At 39.3% G+C, this 21,097-nt stretch overlaps 1 protein-coding gene and 1 pseudogene across 8 annotated transcripts in view; one reads left to right on the top strand and one right to left on the bottom strand.

Moving 5' to 3' along the window:
* ASPH (aspartate beta-hydroxylase) overlaps positions 1 to 21,097 on the bottom strand; it is a 196,066-nt gene that overhangs the window by 69,399 nt on the left and 105,570 nt on the right. For all 8 annotated transcript variants that reach the window (XM_074987144.1, XM_074987139.1, XM_074987146.1 and 5 more), the window contains one exon: positions 8,474 to 8,512. In XM_074987144.1, coding sequence (XP_074843245.1) covers positions 8,474 to 8,512 — 39 coding nt within the window. The remainder of the gene's footprint in view (positions 1 to 8,473; positions 8,513 to 21,097) is intronic.
* Positions 456 to 3,342, top strand: LOC142009124 (lysine-specific demethylase 6A-like; annotated as a pseudogene).

The following is a 21,097-nucleotide window of genomic DNA, read 5'->3' as shown; positions in this document are numbered from 1 at the left end:
GCTCTTCATTCAAAAGGTACTGTATGTCCAGGAGAAGAAGAAATGGGAGACCCTGAGTTAACAGCTCTAGGAAAAAAGGATGCAGTCATTAATATCTGGACATCCCAAAAGGAAAACGAACTCATACAGCTGGTTTAGGGTACCTGGATAGATCATCCAGTGCCTAATATTTTTTTCTATTCAGTGACATTGCTGCACAGGTGAAGGTAGGTCGTTTGTAACCCGAGTTCCAGCTGACTCTGCTTAGTCACACTTATGGTCAATGTGCTGGCTAGCACAGCCTAACTGGAGAAGTTTCTCCAAACAGTGCCTGATAGAGTGAATGCACATTGCCTCCTACCTCTCTCCTCCCTGTCTCTGAATGGTTTTATAAAAGGACCGATGTGCTTCCTACAGACTCACTTCCTTCCACCCCTGACCCAGTGAAACCACAACAGGGTTTTGAGAAAAAGGGAATGGCGACAGGAAGTCAAAGTAATCTTGAAGAACTCCAATTACAAGTAGGTAACCTTCATTCTTCTTTCAGCGTGCCTGCACGTAGCTACTTATGGGCAGTCTGGCAAGCAGTGCAGAAAACTCAGGAAGAGAGAAGAGTCTCAGTTAAATAATGACTGAATGACTGCTGTACGAAGTCCAGCATCTGCTCTTGAAGCCAAGTTCACAGCATAATGTTTTGTAAATGTACAGAGTGATTTCCAAGTAGTAGCCTCACAGAGTTCCCCAACAGGAACACATTTAATACAAGCCCCAGCATGCTGCTGCTGCACTGCATAGGGACCTCACACCAGCAGGCACAGAAACTGCTATTAATTTATAACGTTCAATGAAATACAAGTTCACCCCTCTTGAAACAGTACGTGCAGACGAAGTATCATCTAGTGGCTCTCAACCTTTCCAGACGACTGTTCCCCTTTCAAGAGCCTAATTTGCTTTGCATACATGCAATCTGCACCTCACAAAAAAAAAACACCCACACACACCACACAGACAAAATTCAAAACGTTCACAGCACACTGCCGAACAACATTCCATAGGCTTAATGAAAATGACATAAATGGAATATGCTTTATGCTGAATACTTCATATGAAATGTCACTGGAAAGCTTGTAATCCACTGAATATTTGTATCCCATTTGTGCACATGTATTATTTCTGATTTGAAGTTAGAAATAAGAATTATTAACCTGTGTTACTGATATAGTCATGCTAAGTAAGGGTAATTGGTAGTTATAAAGGAACTTAACAGCCCAATACTCAGAACAATGGTCTGAGAATAGACCTGTTTTTCTTGTAAGCCCGGGAGAGGGGGTTACGGTGGCTTCTACTAAGACATGTGACTGTACCACCTGGTACTGGAATTCTTCATAAACTCTATAGTCTTCCATGAGAAGCGAGGAAGGGGTTGCACTGAACACAAAGGACTCCCACCTTAAACAAAATCTGTTTAAGGGTGGGGAGTGAGGTAATCTTGGTTGTCAGATCTCCAGTCTACTCTGCCAAGATGACTGCTGGAAACAGCTAAGACTGAATTTGAGGGAAGGATTGGGCCCAGATTGAAAGACCTTCCAGTTTGGATAAGAAGTTCATTAGAACTCAGAGAGTGAAATACCACGCTTAAACAGGTTCTTAGTGTATTAAGCTTAGCTTGCATGTTATTTTATTTTGTTTAGTAACATAGCCCACAGAACAGTTTCTCTCTTCTGACCATTTAAATCCTATCATTGAGACTCAATATTTTTTGTTATTATATAAACCCATTTAAGTAATTGTTATTGGAGGGGAGAAGTCTGTGCATACCTCTCTTTTACTCTAAGAAAGAAGGGCACACACAAGGTTACCGTATGCAAAACTTCACAGAGTAAGACAGATTTATCTAGCCTCATTGAGGATATACATTTGGGTGCTAAACCGAGTCTCTTTAGTTGCATCTTCCCAGAGCTCATCTGATCTCTGTGTCTGTATTATGCTCCAGAGGGTCATGACCCCATCTCTGTGTCACTGCTGGAAGAGACCTAAAAACCTGGCTCAGCAGGGCAAATTTGAGGAGGGCCCCTGAGGGCAGGAAGGTGGGCTCAGTGGTACTGCAAAACAAAGTGATAGTCCCAAGGTGATCCCAGTGAGTGAACCCATCACACTTACAAGTACTAAAAAATTGCTTACTTTCTAAGATTACCATGTAATTATAAAACAAATTGGGATATGAGTCCTGTACTTATATTTTAGTGTATAATATGTACAGTGGCTAATCATCTAAATATGGTTAAACAACGACATCCTGTTTCCTGAGGTGTTCCGCTACAACAAATAGGCACTTTGAAGATTCTTGGCACTATAGAAGGAGCCAGTACTGGTAATGTCTTTGTGCAACCATAACAAGAGAGGTACTTGTATGATACAGCTGGATAGAAATACACATGCTTTAAAGTGAAAGCTGCAAACCAATCTATAATTGAAAGTGAGGGAATTATGGAGACTAGGATTAGCATTTGAAAGAAAAATGTCTATCAACTTGATCCATTTCAGTAAATCTAAAACTAAACAGAAATACCAGTCTTTTTCCTGCAACAGGAAGTATCCTGAATAAAATCCATAATCCCACAGATGTCTGGGTACCTTCTCCTCAGCACCCATTGGAAGAATTTCTGATGAATAACAACCTCAGGAGAAGATTCCCTGAAAAGGGAAGCCTGACAGAACTGGAAGGGGGTAAGTTTTCCAACTATATTGCTTCACTCTTCTCTAATGTTTCTAGGACCAACTTGTAGCCAAAAGGGCTTTGATGATGTGAAGTGTCATTTCCACCTGCTGCCACCACCTCTGCTGTTCCTTTTGGGGAAGAGGAAAAGAAAATGGCAGAGGGAAAAGAAAGTAGCTAGAGCAAGGAGGACTTTGCCAGCCTGACAGCCAAGGAGAGAGGAGCCCTCTCCAGCCTCTTCTTCAGATATCTGAGGTTTCATGAAGATGGCGCCAGAAAGAAGGCCTTGCTATTAATGTTGCCTACACTATCGACAGCCAGGGACTGGCTTTTTCAGACACATTTGGCATCAGTTGAAGAAGTGGTTATGGCTGTTCACTATTATGAATCCTGGACATTGAAAGCTTAAGGAAAGGTCATGCCAGTTAGGTCACTTCAACCTCTTATTGGAAGATTATCCAAAAGCATTATCTGCATGCTAGAGATATTACAGTTTACAGTCTGATTACTAGAAGAATGCTGCCTTTTTATATGGCCTTGGTTTGGTCTATTTCTATTACAAAGCATTTCAGGAGGTGCTTTATATTGATCCTTGCTTTTGTCGATCCAAGAAAATTTGCTTGAGACTTGGGCTTATATTCAAGTGAATACAGACTATAAGACTAGAAAAAAATATTAGACAAAACAACCTGATAGATAGCTTTCTTTGGTAGGATAACAAATCTTGTTGATAAAGGAGAACTAGGGAATGTGGTATACCTACACATCAGTAAGGCATTTGATATGGTCTCCAAGGATTTCCTTCTTATCAATAAACTAGGCAAATACAACTTAGATGGGGCTAGTAGAAGGCGGGTGCATAACTGACTGGATAACCATTCTCAGAGTGTAGTTATTAATGGCTCACAATCATGCTGGAAGGACATAAGTGGGGTTCCGCAGGGATCCATTTTGGGACCAGTTCTATTCAATACCTTCATCAACTATTTAGATATTGGCATAGACAGTATGCTTATTAGGTTTGCAGATAATAGCAACCTGGGAGGGCTTGCAATTACTTTGGAGGATAGGGTCATAATTCAAAATAACCTGGGCAAACTGGATAAATGGTCGAGGTAAATAGAATGAAGTTTAATAAGGACAAATGCAAAGTACGCCACTTACGAGGAAACAATCAGCTTCATGCATACATAATAGGAAGCGACTGTCTAGGAAGGAGTACTGCAGGAAGGTATCTAGGGCTCATGGTGGACCACAAGCTAAATATGAGTCAACAGTGTGATGATGTTGCAAAAAAAATCAAACATGATTCTGGGATGCATTAACAGGAGTGTTGTGAGCAAGACACAAGAAGTCACTCTTCCACTCTATTCAGCACTGATTAGGCCTCAGTAGGAGTATAGTGTCCAGTTCTGAACACCACATTTCAAGAAAGATATGGAGAAATTGGAGATGGCCCAGAGAAGAGCAACGAGAATGATAAAAGGTCTAGTGAACCTGAGTTATGAGAAAAGACTGAAAGAACTGGGCTTGTTTAGTTTAGAAAAGATAAGACTTTGAGGGGACATGACAGAGGTTTTCAAGCACCTAAAAGGGTTAAAAGGAGGAGTGAGAAAAATCGTTCTCCTTAGCCTGAGGACAGGACAAGAACCAATGGACTTAAACTGCAGCGAGAGGGGTTTAGGTTAGACATTTGGAAAAACTTCTTAACTATCAGGGTGATTAAACACTAGAATAATTACCTAGGGAGGTTGTGGAGTCTCCATCACTGGAAATATATAATAGCAGTTTAGACAGACATCTATCAGGGATAGTCTAGATGGTGCTTGTTCCTGCTGTGAGGGCAAGGGACTGGACTTGATGACCTCTCAAGGTCCCTCCCAGTTCTAGTGTTCTATGATTCTCTGATTTTAAAAAGAGGAATTTTTAAAATTTAAATTAAATACAGTGGCCATTTTCTCTCCTACCAGCCTCTTCTGAATCAACCAAGAGCTTAATCTTCAGATTCCTTGCCATCAACTGAACTGACAGTGCCTTTGGGCACTTCAGCAGGAGGATCTCATGAAACAGGAACCCAGCCATTTACAGCACAAATTCTCCATGATCCTTTAAGCACCTTACTCATAAAAGGCAGGTGGAACCAAAACAAGCCTCTCAGTCTTCAGATATGACACTCTCACAGAGCCCTACTAGCAACAAGAGCTTTCTTAAGCAGGTGCACTTGTGGTCTACTCTGCCTCTCTTTATGTGCTCTGGGTGTGAAAGGTCTGACAAACAGAACACCCAGAGTGACTGAGATCTTCTCTGAGGCAATTAAGACACCTAACAAGGTTGAGCAATACCAGGAAGAAGGATAGCCATGAAGTGCATTTCTTAAAACTGGGCTGCTGCCTCTTCAGCTCCACCACCGCATGGAACTGAACCTGGAACTGAACCTAAAGCCAAACCGTACCAACTGTAACAAACTCTAACTGAACTAACACTAAAAGCTAACAACTCTAATGTCACTAATGTAAGAGAAACCTTGTGGTTCATGTCCGTCTAGTATAATGACTCGGAAGGAACAAGTAGAGAGTTCAGCATCCCCTTACACAGACAGGTTCACCCTCAGATGATTTGGAGATGCTTAGGGGAGAGATAAATGGTGCTCATATGCATTCTAAGATGCACTCCCTGGAGAAGGTTCTACTGTTAATCGCACTAATCAATGCATTACCCAGAAGCTAGACTATTCAGTCTCATCTTGAAGAAGAGTTATATTTTTACAAATGCTTCCACTTTTGAAGGTGTATGGCAATAAGGTTTTCATTATCCTCGCTTTTATCTGGATTGAAATTTCACGTCTATATAAGTGGGCACCTGTTACTATTTCATTCTTTGGTTAAAGTATTTAAGCATATTAGATTAACATACCTCTTGCTGCACCTGTCTCCCTGAAACTGTTTAGATCCTAGCACTTATTTTTCCAAACTCCTAATTTAATTCTCAAATAAATCAAGCAATTTGTTAAAAATAATTATTACATTCTTAGTTTGCTAACATTTTATAACTAAATGCTCTCTCTCTCTCTCCCTCTCCCTCTCCAGATGGAAATTCGTCCAACCACGCACTATGCTGGAAGAAAATGTGCCTGGCTAAATGCTCAGAAGTCAAAAAACATAAAAAATATGGTTCCATAAGGGGAAAAGGAGAAAGAAAGTCCTGAAGCCCTTTACCCCCTATATGGACGTAGATACCTCCTAGTGAAGGAGCTCCCCAGAGTAGTCAGTACTGCTCAATGCACACTGTCTGGCCACACTGATGCAGCCACATATAAAGGAACCTTGGTGGCAAAGTAGCAGATGCCTTCTTATTATAATGTGACTCATGTACTGTTTTCAGGCAAATGACTGAAAGTAGAATGAGAGCTGTTCATAGCACCATCTGGTGTCCATTTAAGGCACACACCAATTTTCCAAATGATATACTCCACTTTTCTTGATTGAATGCACGTACATGATAATAATTAAATTTCTGAACCTAGCATATCATTTAGTTCATACCAGATTACCACTGTATTAACCAATGCAGCCATGCTTTAATTATGTTCTATATTGCTGCACAAATATCCATATCTCCTGTACCAAAGATTTTAGATTCACTGGCACGTACACTCTATGTTTGGTGATGACACAAGAGATCCATAGGATAAAAGCTTTTACCGTTAGTATATAACTTTGCCAGCATCGTTTCCACTCTGTCTAGTGATTCATCTCCTTCAGACCAATTCTATTATTCCAAATTCATAAGCAGCTTCAAATAACTTTAAATCAGTCAATCGCCAAAATATTTCCTTCTTTACAACTTAAATGTGGAACTCTTGCTCCCCACTTGTTCACTGGTCTAAGGCAGAGGATGAAAAATATTCAATCCCAAACCACATTCAAATTTAAGGAACAATACCATGACCTTTAAGGGACAGAAATGGGAGTTCAGAAATGGAAAGGGAAATTCCTTGCTCCTACTTCCATGCCTATTTAGATATGGAAATACTATTTAGGTAGCATGTTTAATTTTAATGCTTTCTCAAAAATCAGTGGTCATAACACTAATGTATACACATTCTGATAGCAGTCAGGAATCCTAATCATAGACCAACAAAGTAGCACTAGGCGCTGTACAAACACAGGACAAAGACTGTTCCTGCCCCAATTCTTATTTTCAAAACTCACTAAAACACTTCTAAAATATTTCTTCTGGAAAATTCACACCATACAGAGAATACATAACTCTTCTCCCAGGAGGACAAAGGTACTTGCTTAGCCATGTTACAAGAACACAGCAATTTTAATTGTGCCTGGTAGTTTGCTTATCTACAGAACAACCAGGGCATGGGCTGAAGCAGTAGCAGCTCCCACCATGCAACCTTGTTTGTGTGCTTCACTCTTTGTCAAGAGGGACTTATCAGTGATTCCATAATTTGTATCATATGTATGAGAGCAATTAGTAAGATTTCATGAGACAGAGCACAGCTCTCAGGTTCTTTAAGAATACATGCATACTAACTAGCAAAAACTAGTGGAAAAACATCCAGTTTTCCAGAAGTGGCGGGGGAGCAGTGAAGTAGCACTTTAAGGACTAACAAAATAATTTATTAGGTGAGCTTTCGTGGGACAGACCCACTTCTTCAGATCATAGCCACACCAGAACAGACTCAATATTTAAAGGCACAGAGAACCAAAAATAGTAATCAAGGTTGACAAATCAGAAAAAAAAATTATCAAGGTGAGCAAATCAGAGAGTAGAAGGGCGGCGGGGGAGTCAAGAATTAGATTAAGTCAAGTATGCAAAAGAGCCCCTATAATGACCCAGAAAATTCTATATAAAGCATCTGGGCATTGTTGGCACATGATGGCATATATGATGTTAGTTGAGCAACATGAGAATGTGCCTGATTAGGTCCAGTGATGGCTGTTGGTGAGAATCCTCATAAGGTTGGGAGGTTGTCTTTAGGAGAGAACAGGCCTGTCACCTAGGGCCTTCTGAAGTGTGGCATCCTGATTAAGGACAGGTTGTAGTCTTTAATGATGTGTTGCAGTGGTTTGAGTTGGGGCTGTAGGTAATGACCAGTCATGTTCTATTCTTGGCTTTTTTGGGCCTATCTTGGAGTAGCTGGACGGACTTCAAACTCTCTTAGACCAAGAGTTAATGGGCACAAAACAGACATAAACACACTCCTGATCCACAAACCAGTCAGCCAACATTTTAATGGAGAGGGCCATTCTGTTAATGACTTAAAAGTCTGTGTTTTACTGAAGAGGAATTTTCACAACAGTCTTGAAAGAGGCTGCTGAACTCTCTTTTATATTCAAATTCGACACATTAACACGTGGTTTGAACTGGGATGTGAATTTTATGGGTCATTATAGGGGATTTCTGCATACTTGGCTTAATCTAATTCTTGACTTCCCTCCCCCTCCCCCACCTCTCTACTCTCTGATTTGCTCACCTTGATCATTTTTTGTCTGACTTGTCAACCTTGATTACTATTTTTGGTTTTCTGTGCCTTAAACATTGAGTCTGTTCTGGTATGGCTATGGTCTGAAGAAGTGGGTCTGTCCCACGAAAGCTCACCTAATAAATTATTTTGTTAGTCTTTAAAGTGCTACTGGACTGCTTTTTTGTTTTGAAAGTATATAGACTAGCACGGCTTTCTCTCTGTTACTAGTTTCCAGAAGGTATAACTTTGCATTCCAATGTGAAGTAACTTTAGTATTTCTTAAGATAATAGATATTTACCTTTTCCTTTTTGTTCCCGTTCAGTTTCTTTACTTTTTCCTAGAAGATAAAAATAAAATATCATAAGCATAGCATTAGTGAAGAACAGTACAAACAAAACAAACAAAATGCAAGAAATACAAATACAAATGCAAGTAGTATGGGAAATAAGCAAGAAGAATTGGAAGCACTAATAAATGAATACAACTATGATATCGTTGGCATCACAGAAACTTGGTGGGATAATACTCATGATTGGAATGTTGGTATTGAAGGGTACAGCCTGCTTAGGAAGGACAGGAAGGGAAAGAAGGGAGGAGGTGTTGCCTTGTACATTAAAAATGTACACACTTGGACAGAGGTGGAGATGGATGTAGGAGATGGACGGGTTGAAAGTCTCTGGGTTAGACTCAGAGGATTAAAAAACAAGGATGCGGTCCTACTAGGAGTCTACTACAGGCCCCCTAGCCAGGTGGAAGAGGTGGATGAGGCTCTCTTTAAACAGCTAACAAAATCATCCAGGGCCCAGAATTTGGTGGTGATGGGGGACTTCAACTATCCAGGTATATGTTGGGAAACTAATACAGCAGGGGACAGACTGTCCAATAAATTCTTGGATTGCATTGCAGACAACTTTTTTTTCCAAAAGGTTGAAAAAGCTACCAGAAGGAAAGCTGTTCTAGATTTAATTTTAACAAATAGGGAGGAAATTATTGAGAATTTGAAAATGGAAGGATGCTTGGGTAAAAGTGATCATGAAATCATAGAGTTCACAATTCTAAGGAAGGGTAGAAGGGAAAACAGTACAATAGAGATAATGGATTTCAGGAAGGCAGATTTTGGTAAACTCAGATAGCTGGTAGGTAAGGTCCCATGGAAAGCTAAACTGAGGGGAAAAACGGCTGAGGAGAGTTGGCAGTTTTTCAAAGGGACATTATTAAGGGCCCAAAAGCAAGCTATCCCACTGTGTAGGAAAGATAGAAAACATGGCAAAAGACTGCCTTGGCTTAACCAGGAGATCTCGCATGATCTCAAAATAAAAAAGGAATCGTATAAGAAATGGAAACTAGGACAAATTACAAAGGACGAATATAGGCAAACAACACGAGCATGCAGGAGCAAGATTAGAAAGGCTAAGGCACAAAATGAGCTCAAACTAGCTACAAGCACAAAGGGAAACAAGAAGGCTTTTTACAAATACATTGGTAACAAGAGGAAGACTAAGGAGAAGGTAGGGCCATTGGTCAGTGAGGAGGGAGGAACAGTAACAGGGAATTTGGAAATGGCAGAGATGTTTAATGATTTCTTTGTTTCGGTCTTCACTGAGAAATCTGAAGGAATGCCTGACATGGAGAATGCTAGTGGAAAAGGAGTAGGCTTAGAAGTTGAAATAAGAAAAGAACAAATTAAAATTTACTTAGAAAAATCAGATGTCTGCAAATCACCAGGGCCTGATGAAATGCACCCTCGAATACTCAAGGAGCTGATAGAAGAGGTATCTGAGCCTTTAGCAAGCATTTTTGGTAAATCGTGGGAGACGGGAGAGATTCCAGAAGACTGGAAAAGGGCAAATATAGTATCCATTTATAAAAAGGGGAACAAGAATAACCCGGGAAACTACAGGCCAGTCAGCTTAACTTCTGTGCCAGGAAAGATAACGGAGCAGGTAATTAAAGAAATCATCTGCAAGCATTTGGAAGGTGGTAAGGTGCTAGGGAACAGCCAGCATGGCTTTGTTAAAAACAGATCATGTCAAACCAATCTAATAGCTTTCTTTGATAGAATAACGAGTCTTGTGGATAAGGGAGAAGCGGTGGATGTGGTATACCTAGACTTCAGTAAAGCATTTGACACTGTCTCACATAATATACTTATCAATAAACTATGCAAATACAACTTAGATGGGGCTACTATAAGGTGGGTGAACAACTGGCTGGATAACCGTACCGAGAGTAGTTATTAATGGTTTTCAATCCGGCTGGAAAAGTATAACTAGTGGGGTTCCGCAGGGGTCTGTTTTGGGACCGGTTCTGTTCAATATCTTCATTAACGATTTAGATATTGACATACCAAGGACACTTATTACGTTTGCAGATGATACCAAGTTGGGAGGGACTGCAACTTCTTTGGAGGATAGGGTCATAATTCAAAAGGATCTGGATAAATTGGAGAAATGGGCTGAGGTAAACAGGATGAAGTTTAATAAGGACAAATGCAAAGTGCTCCACTTAGGAAGGAACAATCAGTGTCACACATACAGAATGGGAAAGGACTGCCTAGGAATGAGTACAGCAGAAAGGGATCTAGGGGTTATAGTGGACCACAAGCTAAATATGAGTCAACAGTGTGATGCTGTTGCAAAAAAGGCAAACATGATTCTAGGATGCATTAACAGGTGTGTTGTGAACAAGACACGAGAAGTCATTCTCCCGCTCTATTCTGCGCTGGTTAGGCCTCAGCTGGAGTATTGTGTCCAGTTCTGGGCACCGCAGTTCAGGAAGGATGTGGAGAAATTGGAGAGGGTCCAGAGGAGAGCAACGAGAATGATCAAAGGTCTAGAGAACATGACCTATGAAGAAAGGCTGAAAGAATTGGGCTTGTTTAGTTTGGAAAAGAGAAGATTAAGGGGGGACATGATAGGAGTTTTCAGGTATTTAAAAGGGTGTCATAAGGTAGAGGGAGGGAACTTGTTCTTCCTTGCCTCTGAGGATAGAACAAGAGGCAATGGACTGAAATTGCAGCAGGGGAGGTTCAGGTTGGACATTAGGAAAAAGTTCCTAACTGTCAGGGTGATCAAACACTGGAACGAATTGCCAAGGGAGGTGGTAGAATCTCCATCACTGGAGCTATTTAAGAAGAGGTTAGATAGATGGCTTTCAGGGATGGTCTAGAAAGTGCTTGGTCCTGCCATGAGGGCAGGGGGCTGGACTCGATGGCCTCTCGAGGTCGCTTCCAGTCCTACTCTTCTATGATTCTATGATTCTAAACTCATCACTGATAAATACATACCTATAGAAAGGAGATAGTTACAGTAAAAACTTTTCATAGGATTTGATGGCAGAATACTTTCACTTAAGTAATTTTAATCAAAAATGCTTGGGTAGTATATTGCTTTATGTAGCTTATTATTAAACCAAAGATTGCTATCAGTGACATTATCCCAAATTAGAAGCTCCTCATTCCCACACACATATTAAATCATACATAATTCTTCTAGATTCTGCAGCCACCAAATGTCTGAATATCTTTGTACCTATGAGTTCTGTTGTCTTTTCTTAATTTTACCTGTTCACTTGTGCTCGACGAAATGTTCAAACATGTTTAAGCCTTGATAGTTTTCGCTCAGGCACAGGATCCTCAGTGCCAAAGTCAGTTTTGAAAAATGGAACTTAGGCTTCTTAGTCATTTAAAGGTTTATGAACACTTTATCTGTGATATATTTATTACATTTTGCATAGTTTTATACTGACAAAACATTTCCTAGGAGAACAGCTCAGCCGGAAAGTACATGTCAGAGAAATCTATGGAACATGTCTGTTTACCATATTCATAGAATTTCTCACTAACATACACGGCAAGTCTTCCCACAACACTAAAAGGCAAATCTCAGACAGAACTACAAAAACAAAGGAATTTAAAAATTTCTGAGCTGAGATCTGATAAAAAATAAATAAGCTACAGCTACATTTTCAACACATTATATCTTTAGAAGTTTGCCTCATTTTTATAAAACTTCTTAGAAATTCTAACCTGGAATGATCTGTAGCATATAAAAAAAATAGTTCAAAAAAATCTGAGGAAGCAGAAATCTGTGCATGTGCCAAATGCAGGAGTAGTATGTGGAGCTATCTTTACTGTTAATGATGTTACTTCAGTATGTCTAGATAGCTCAATTCTTTTGATTTCCGTTACACATTACAGGGTTCATGTCAATATTGTTAACCAATTAGTAAAATAATTAAACCTGGTGGAGTGTGAGAATGATTTGCCTCTAATTAAATTATAAAAATCTTCAAACTACTAGTTATCATATTAACCAAAAAGGGAAAAATTCATATGTCCAAATATTGAAAAGCTATAGGTCTACTAGGCAAGGGAAAATGCTTGCTATAACCATGCATGCACAAATGTAACTGTCATGTGTTTGTACAATTATCTTAGTCACAAAGCCTCAACTTCACACATGCTTTTAACTGACATCTTCATGCTAAAGAATTAAAAAACTGACACACACATACATCTATCTCCTACCCTGCCACCACCCTCCCAAGGGGAGTACTTAGCACTTCTCTTAATTGCAATCCTTCGTTGAATAGACCTTCCTCTCATGGAGGTCCAAGTGTTTAGCTTCTCTATTTTTCTGCTGGGTGAGCACCAGAGCTCTCGGCACCCAATATGCTGTTAGTGCCAGCGTCGATGCGAGCGCAGGGGTTGGTGCCAGTGTCATGTCCATGAACCCTGATTGCTTCATTTCAGTGCTACGGCACCTGTCCTCCATAGATGGAGAAGTACCCGGCACCGTCATCTGCAGAAGCCCTTGCGCCGCTCGAAATGCCTCCGGCATTCAGGGCAAGTCCAGTGCCTGAGGGCTCCCACTCTGCACTGGCTTCAACAGACATGTCTCCTGCCTTTCAGCAATGTGTGCCAGAGCCTTGGACTTGAGGCTGCCCCACTTTGACTTCTGTGAGCGATGCCTCTCATGCCTTCTCCTCTTCATTGGCACTGGAGATTGACTCCTATGTTGACGAGAAGGCGACAGTGCCTGTACCTGCTCTCGGTGCCAGGAGTCCTTAGGCGGCACTGCAGTTGATGGTGCTGGTGCACTTTGCATCAAGGAGGCTTCACTCTCCGTTCATGCTGGAGACTCGAGGCTTAATAGCCGCCTCCATTAAGAGGAATTTAAGACATTGGGCCCTATCTTTCAAAGGTCTGGGCTTAAGGCCTTACAAATTGGACAGCGATTATAAAAGTGTCCTTTTCCCAAGCAAATCAAACTGAATGGGGGGTCACTTTGGGGCATACATTTGCCCCATTTTGAACAAGTCTAAAAGCCTGGGGAGTCAGAATTCCCCTTGGTGCCTCAGCACTGGGGGACGGAAAGCCCCACATCAGCTATTAGTTAAAACACTAACTATCAAGTACGAAAGCTATTTATACTACTTCAAGAACCATTTACACTACAATAGGCTATTAGATAAAGCAATGAGCAGAGAAAGCAAGAGCTCCAATGACCAGCAGTGTGGCAAGAAGGAACTGAGTGTGCTGGGGGGAACAGAGGAATGACAGGCAGTGCATATATTGGTCACCATATTGGCACCACTCCATGGGGCACTGTACCAACCCTATGGCTACTGGCTATGGCACAAAGCTTTCGGCAACTGGGAGTGCACCCCGAACTTGGAAGGGGCATGAGCAATCATTCAAAGAAGTGTAATTTTTTTCAACTTTAATACATATTATTTGTTAAAGTGACCCATTTCATTTAATGGATTATTTTCCCAAACTGGTTGTTGTGTTTTCCTAACGCCACTGAAAAGACAGACAACTGTAAGAATCCATGGCCTTCAAGGGCACAGCAGGGCAGGCATGGAAAAACACGGGTAAGGGTACAGATGTGCCCACTTAGAACCTTTTAACCAGAAACATTCCAGTCTACATTAGAACATATGGTTGTTAGAGAAACAGGGAGGTGTACCAGATGTTTACATAAATTTTACTCAAAATGGCATGGGCACATCATCTACTTCACAGTTCTAAATCAAAATATGAACTATTAGCACAACTATCCTCTAGAAAATTTACATTGAATATGTGACCTTTTTGCCAAACACAAGCATATTTCAGTAAGCAAAATGTCATCCCTTCTAAATCCAAAGGAAAAAAACATTGCAGACCAAATTTTGGCCAACCAAATGGCTCCAGAACTGGACAGACAAGCTTCAAAAGCAAAGTAAACATGCAGGAATGTTCTAGTAGACAATATCCTCAGAACATTACTGTCACTTCATCTTCGCTCCCCTAGAACCAAAATAAAGACTATATCCTGTTAGAGTTTTGTCTCCCTGTACATTAAATGACAGATTGGGGATATTAATTAGAAGAGGAGATAAGCTGCTACTGAAAGACCAACAGAGAACAGATTTTTGCACTTGAAGAGTTCAAAATAAAGACACTGCCAAAGCAAAGATATTCTTCTGTGTTTTATTGCAGATAATGTTAAAACAGAAGAAATACATTTTTGCAAGATCCCCTTGACCATTCCCAGCTTGGCACACTTTTGTAAACAAGAAGCTTATAAAATTACTCAATTATAGTGTTTAAAATTTGATCACAGCACAGCACATTCTCATAGTCCCATAATTCTACAGACTTTATATTACAGAAGAATGAAGTAAAGTTTGTTCTTCTCTTTCACGTCTTAAATTTTATTCCCAAGTCTGCTACAAAATATGGCTTTGTAAAATGTATTGCTTTACAATTCACAATCATTGAGAATTTTACACCAAGAAGAACAACATACTTTGCCTCAACCCACACATCACAGTTTAAGAAGATTATTGCTAACCTGAAAAGTGTAAAAAATCACTTTGGGGAATATTCTACCTTTGTTCTGCGCATGAAAATCAAAGCGTTTGGAATCCTACACAATAAACAAGCATACATGTCCTTTCCTATGGCTGTATCAGTAAAAAAAAAAAAAAAAAAAAAAAAAACTCTCAGAACAGTGTTATATATATCCCTGTCAGCTAAAACACAACCTCTTATTGTACGGATACTCTATTTTAAAATGACGTGTATTTTATTTTCTCTAGTTCCCATAAAAGACTTTACAATATTTCAATCACAGCAATGATTTCTGAGTCAAAAAGGAACACAAGAAGGCCCAAGAATGAAAAAATGATGGCTCTAAAGTTGTGGAACAGCAGCATACAAGAGATAGACAACATTTCAGCCCAACTAAAATCTCATTCATTCAAAATCTAAATTAAATTGAGTTGAGTCATTAAAACTGTTTCTGTATTTACAATATTAAACCTTCAAACTTTATTTTTAGATAAACATTATTATCTGACAGGATCAGCTTTTAAATCTAAAATCAGGTGTTCTAGGTAAATCTGTTTAGTTTCCCCCTTTCCAAATAGTCAACTGAGCATCACACTCCTTAAATTCTATCTTTGATATTAATCAGCGCTCTGGGCAATATAAGGTATGTCTTATTAAGCCCAAACTGACCCACATTGTATACTATGTGCCAATATGTACCCTGTCTTCCTACCAGACTGCTATGAAGTCTTGAGGTTCTTTAGTTTTAAATCCAAATGAGCATAAAATAATGAGTTTTAATTTTTACATAAAGGAAAAAAAGTCATTTAATATTCTAGCTACATAGTGTTTTGAATTAGACGTGTATGTTTTACACACTGCAGAATTTTAAAATGATTTGAAGCTCATCTAGTGTAACTTGACATAATATCAGTGCAGACAGATAGAAATTGAAACTTCACAGTTCAATGTCTCATTAGTGTTTCCAATAAAAATAGTTAGCTCATGTTACATTAGTAGTAACAGGTTTTAAATTCATTATTATGTTTTCACATTGGTCGTCCAATATGCTCCCAATATTTTACTGTATGTCCAACAAAAATAAATATATATATATATATATATATATATATATATATGTATATGTATATATATATATATTAAAATCTGCAAAATCAATTGATGCTCTGCCATAAATAGAATACTAAACTGCTTCAATAGCATATCTAAAATTCATGTTGAACACATAGCTGTCACAAAAAGGGAAGAAAGAGAAAAAAACAAATGAATGCACTAAATTTGACAAAAAAGTTAAACAGGAATGTGAATTTAAACAACTAAACGTTAAAAAAAGTAATAAAATTACAGTTGGCTAAAACCCATTTATAATATTTTAGTGTTCATTTCCCAAGATCCTGAACTGCTCAGTAATTACATGATGAGATCTATTACAACCATCTGCTCCACTTGTGTAGCGTATGGTTAGGGCTGGTCCTCCTGCTGTAGGAACAGTCTTTTTGAAGCTTTAAGTATCTGAAAAAATAAGGGGAAATCTAAATTAAAGGACCAACCAAAACACAATTTAAAAAAATCAACTCTACATGCTAAAAATGCAACTTTGTAGCAAGGTTGTTAATTTGGAAAAAACTATCATTCCCGGCAGCTAGACCACCTACAGAATAATTACAAAGTTGCTGTAGAAGATGGGGAGTACCAAATTTTAAGTACTAATTGGAAGAACAGATGTTTGACTATACAGTGCTTAGTTTAACTCGCAAAGGAAATCAGGGCTATGTCCAAACACAATTTTATATTTTTAAAAATCAATGACAGGTGAAAGGGAAAAAGCTGGGACGGGGAGAAAGGGATTTCAACCACATGTTAAACTGAATTTAATGGTGTATATACAGGACAAAAACATAAGAGGAAAAAATTTCAAGAATATCTGAAGTTTTAAAAATTAGAAAGCTAGGGAAAGTTTGGCTAGCATGTAAATACAGAATAACCTTAACTCCGTTACACTCCCCTCTGTCCTTGCCACATTTAACCTTTCATGTAAGATGTGTTGTGTATTTGGTAAACAACACACTATAAAAACTACTGACCATTTGGAGACCCTCAGAATTGGGTAACATCTTACACTTCTTTAATTATTTAACTGCTCTGAAGAAGTGGGTCCATCCCACGAAAGCACATCACCAAATAAATTATTTTGTTACTCTTTAAAGTGCTGCATGACTGCTGTTTTGTTAGGATACAGACTAACATGGCTACCTCTGCATTACTTTAATTGTATCGGTCAAGAAACCAAAACAGTTACAGTGACAGTCCCCTAGCTTAGGCTCAGTTATACCAGTATACTGGTGCATTTATTGATATAGCTTGTCCCCATAAATTTGAGTGTAAGAGTAACCATCTTTACAAAAGCCTCACCAGTTATTTAAAAATTCCAAAATCTGCAATTTTCAAAGCTATTTTGGGGAGGTAGAATTGCTAGGCATTTGGTTTTACATCCTTCCTAACGGAAGATTTCTTGATGGACAACATGCAAAATCATAGGTCCCACTTATCTCCAAAGAATATTACTTACCTCTGAACATCAAATTTGGCAGTCTAGGGCAGTTATATATTTTATTATCAATATTAAAAACAGTTTTCCAGACCTTAAAACTGCTAATTTTCAATCATTGAGGAGGGCAGGTAAAATTACAGGGACAACATCGTGGTTGTTCAGATTTTCTTCATTCACAAGTCTCATGCTTTTCCAACTATTTTTAAGTGGAACAGTGTTAAGTTTATTCCCGATAACTAAATGAAATGTGTTTATAATCCACCTCACAGTTATCAATAGCGGGGCTTCAAGTTTTGTGCACTGTCATACAAAATATTTAGCAATTATTCTGTGTAGCTTTGAACATCAGTGTATGTCTGTGAAGTATTATTGTGCTATGTTGCCCTGCAGAATTTTCCATTGGGCTTCCTTTATCCAAAATCTGTATGTAATATCTAACCAGAACTTCAATATACCCAAACACTATCATAACCCTCTTCCCTCGGTCCCACTATCCAGAAGCTCCCCACATCTAATCTCCTACACACACCTCTGTTCAGAGGCCTCACACATGACAGGTCAGATCTTCAGCTGGTGCAAGTCTGTCAAGTTAACTTCAGCAAAACTGCACAGATTTAGACAGTGAGAATCTGGCCTTGTATCTGCAAGCCAACCCTACACACTTAACAATATGCCTGTGAAATTTCTTGGATCTCAGTTTCCCCAAAAGCAGATCAAATATAATAAATATTAAGCAACCAACCTTCCTGAAGATACTTATAGGAACCAACTGAATGGATCATATTGAATTGTATGGCTACTTCTATTGCATCACCTAATACAGTTTTAAATTACCAAAGGAAATTCGCACTGAACTGCTCTACCAGGGTGGCACAGTATTACTCTAAGGAGGGCCTGGTGAATAGTTTTGAATAGGAAATAGGGAATTTTGATTCAAAATTTTGGGACGTTCTCTGACCTTTGTTTTAAAGGACTGACAAATTCAGTGGCCTCTAAACTGTAGGGAGTCCACCTAGGAGAGTGAAGTGGAAACTGGTCAACCTCCTTCGGGGCAAGGATGATGTATCACCTAGCCCAGCTCCCAGAGGTAAATGCAGGGAACGAACACATTCCCCTCACAAGTAAGTGGTGGGGCACAGGAGCAAAAGTTTGAGCATCACTGGACTAGATAGTCACACTCTTCTGGCATTAAAAATTAACTGCTTTCATAGATTCTAATTTTATTTTTCATTTGTGTTTTTTTCCCACCTCATAAAGAAAGACTGAATTTCACTGGCTGTTATCATAGAACCACAGAATACTAGAACTGGAAGGGACCTCAAGACCATCAAGCGCAGTTCCCTGCCCTTACAGCAGGACCAAGCACCATATATAGCATCCCCGTTAGATATTTACCTAACCTGTTTGTAAACATCTCCAATGACGTAGATTCTACAACCATCCTAGGCAATTTATTCCACTACTTAACCATCCTGATTTTTCCTAATATCAAATCTAAGCCTCCCTTGCTGCAATTTAAGTCCGTTGCTTCTTATTCTATCATGAGAGGCTAAGAATAAATTTTCTTCCTCCTCCTTGTAACACCCATTAGGTACTTGAAAACTGCTATCATGTCCTCTCTTAGCTTTCTCTTTTCCAAACTAAACAAACACAATTATTTTAATCTTAAGTCATTTTCGAGACCTTTAATCATTTTAGTTGTTCTTCTCTGGACGCTCTCCAATTGCTCCACATCTTTCACAGAGGTCAAAAAGATCAAATTTTGGCACTCCGCCTCAGAAAGGTAAATCACTGATGAAGATATTAAACAAAACTGGCCCCAAAATTGACTGATGTGGAACCCCAGTTGTTATTCCTTCCAGCGTGATTATGAACTGTTAATAACTACTCCCTGAGAATGGTCATTCAACTAGTTACACACCCACGTGATAATAAGCCCATCTAGGTTGCATCTTCCTAGTTTACTGATAAAAAGGTTGTGCAGTGGTTTATCAAATGCCTTATTAAAGTCCAGGTATACCACATCCACCACTTCCCCTTGATCCACAAGGCTTGTTATCTTATCAAAGAAAGCTGTCAGGTTGTTTGACATGATTTATTCTTCACAAATCCATGATGACTGTTACCTATCACCTTATCATCTTCCAGATGTTTGCAGATGGATTCCTTAATTATTTGTTCCATCATTTTTACTGGCAGTGAATTTAAGCTGACTGGTCTAATTTCCTGTTGTCCTTATTTCCCTTTTCATAGATGGACACTATATTTACGCTTTTCCAGTCTTCTGGAATTCTCCTGACTTCCATGATTTATCTATCAGCTCCTTAAGTAATCTAGGATGCAATCCATCAAGGCCTGGTGACCTGAATATATCTAATTTTTCCAGGCAATATTTTTTCTTCCCTATTTTAATTTTTTGACCTACTCATTACAACTAGCATTCACTATGTTAGGCATCGAGTCTCCATCATACTTTTTGGTGAAGACTGAACCAAAGACATCATTAAGTACCTCTGTCATTTCCACTTTTTCTCTTGGTTCTCCTCTCCATTAAGCAATGGGCCTACCCTGTCCTTGGCTTTCCTCTTGCTTCTAATATACTTGTAAAATGATTTCTTGTTTCCCTTCATACTTCAAGGTAGAGTAAGTTAGTTTTGTGCTGTTGCCTTTCTAATTTTGTCCCTATATTCCTGTTTTATTTGTTAATATTCCTCTTTTGTACTTTAACTTAGTTTCCACTTTTTACACAATTCCTTTTTGATTTTAAGGTCACTCAAGATCTCCTTGTTAAGCCATTCTGGTCTCCTGCCATACTTCCTATCCTTCCAATGTAGAAGAATGGTTTGCTCTTGAGCACTAAGTAATGTCCCTTTGAAAAACTGCCAACAGTCTTCAATGACCTGCAAATTCCCGATAAGAACATAAGAATGGCCATATTGGGTCAGACCAAAGGTCCATCCAGCCCAGTATCCCGTCTGCCAACAGTGGCCAATGCCAGGTGCCCCAGAGAAGGAGAACAGAAGACAACGATCAAGTGATTTATCTCCTGCCATCCATCTCCTGCTCTGGTACTGAAGGCTAGGGCACCATACTTTACCCCTGGCTAATAGCCATTTATGGACCTAACCTGCAAAAATTTATCGAGCTCTAACCCTAACAGAGTCCTAGCCTTCACAGCCTCCTCCGGCAAGGAGTTCCACAGGTTGACTGTGTGCTGTGTGAAGAAAAATTTCCTTTTATTAGTTTTGAACCTACTACCCATCAATTTCATTTGGTGTCCCCTAGTTCTTGTATTATGGGAAAAGGTAAATAATTTTTCTATATTCACTTTCTCCACACCATTCATGATTTTATATACCTCGATCATATTGCCCCTCAATCGCCTCTTTTCCATACTGAAAAGTCCCAGTCTCTCTAGCCTCTCACCATATGGGACCCGTTCCAAACCCCCTAATCATCTTAGTCGCCCTTTTCTGAACTTTTTCTAATGCCAATATATCTTTTTTGAGGTGAGGAGACCACATCTGCAC

Source organism: Carettochelys insculpta, chromosome 2 (assembly GCF_033958435.1).
Source record: "Carettochelys insculpta isolate YL-2023 chromosome 2, ASM3395843v1, whole genome shotgun sequence".
In the NCBI taxonomy this organism is placed as follows: domain Eukaryota; kingdom Metazoa; phylum Chordata; order Testudines; family Carettochelyidae; genus Carettochelys; species Carettochelys insculpta.
Note: the sequence above shows the minus strand (reverse complement) of the source record. Positions and strands in the feature narration are given on the sequence as shown.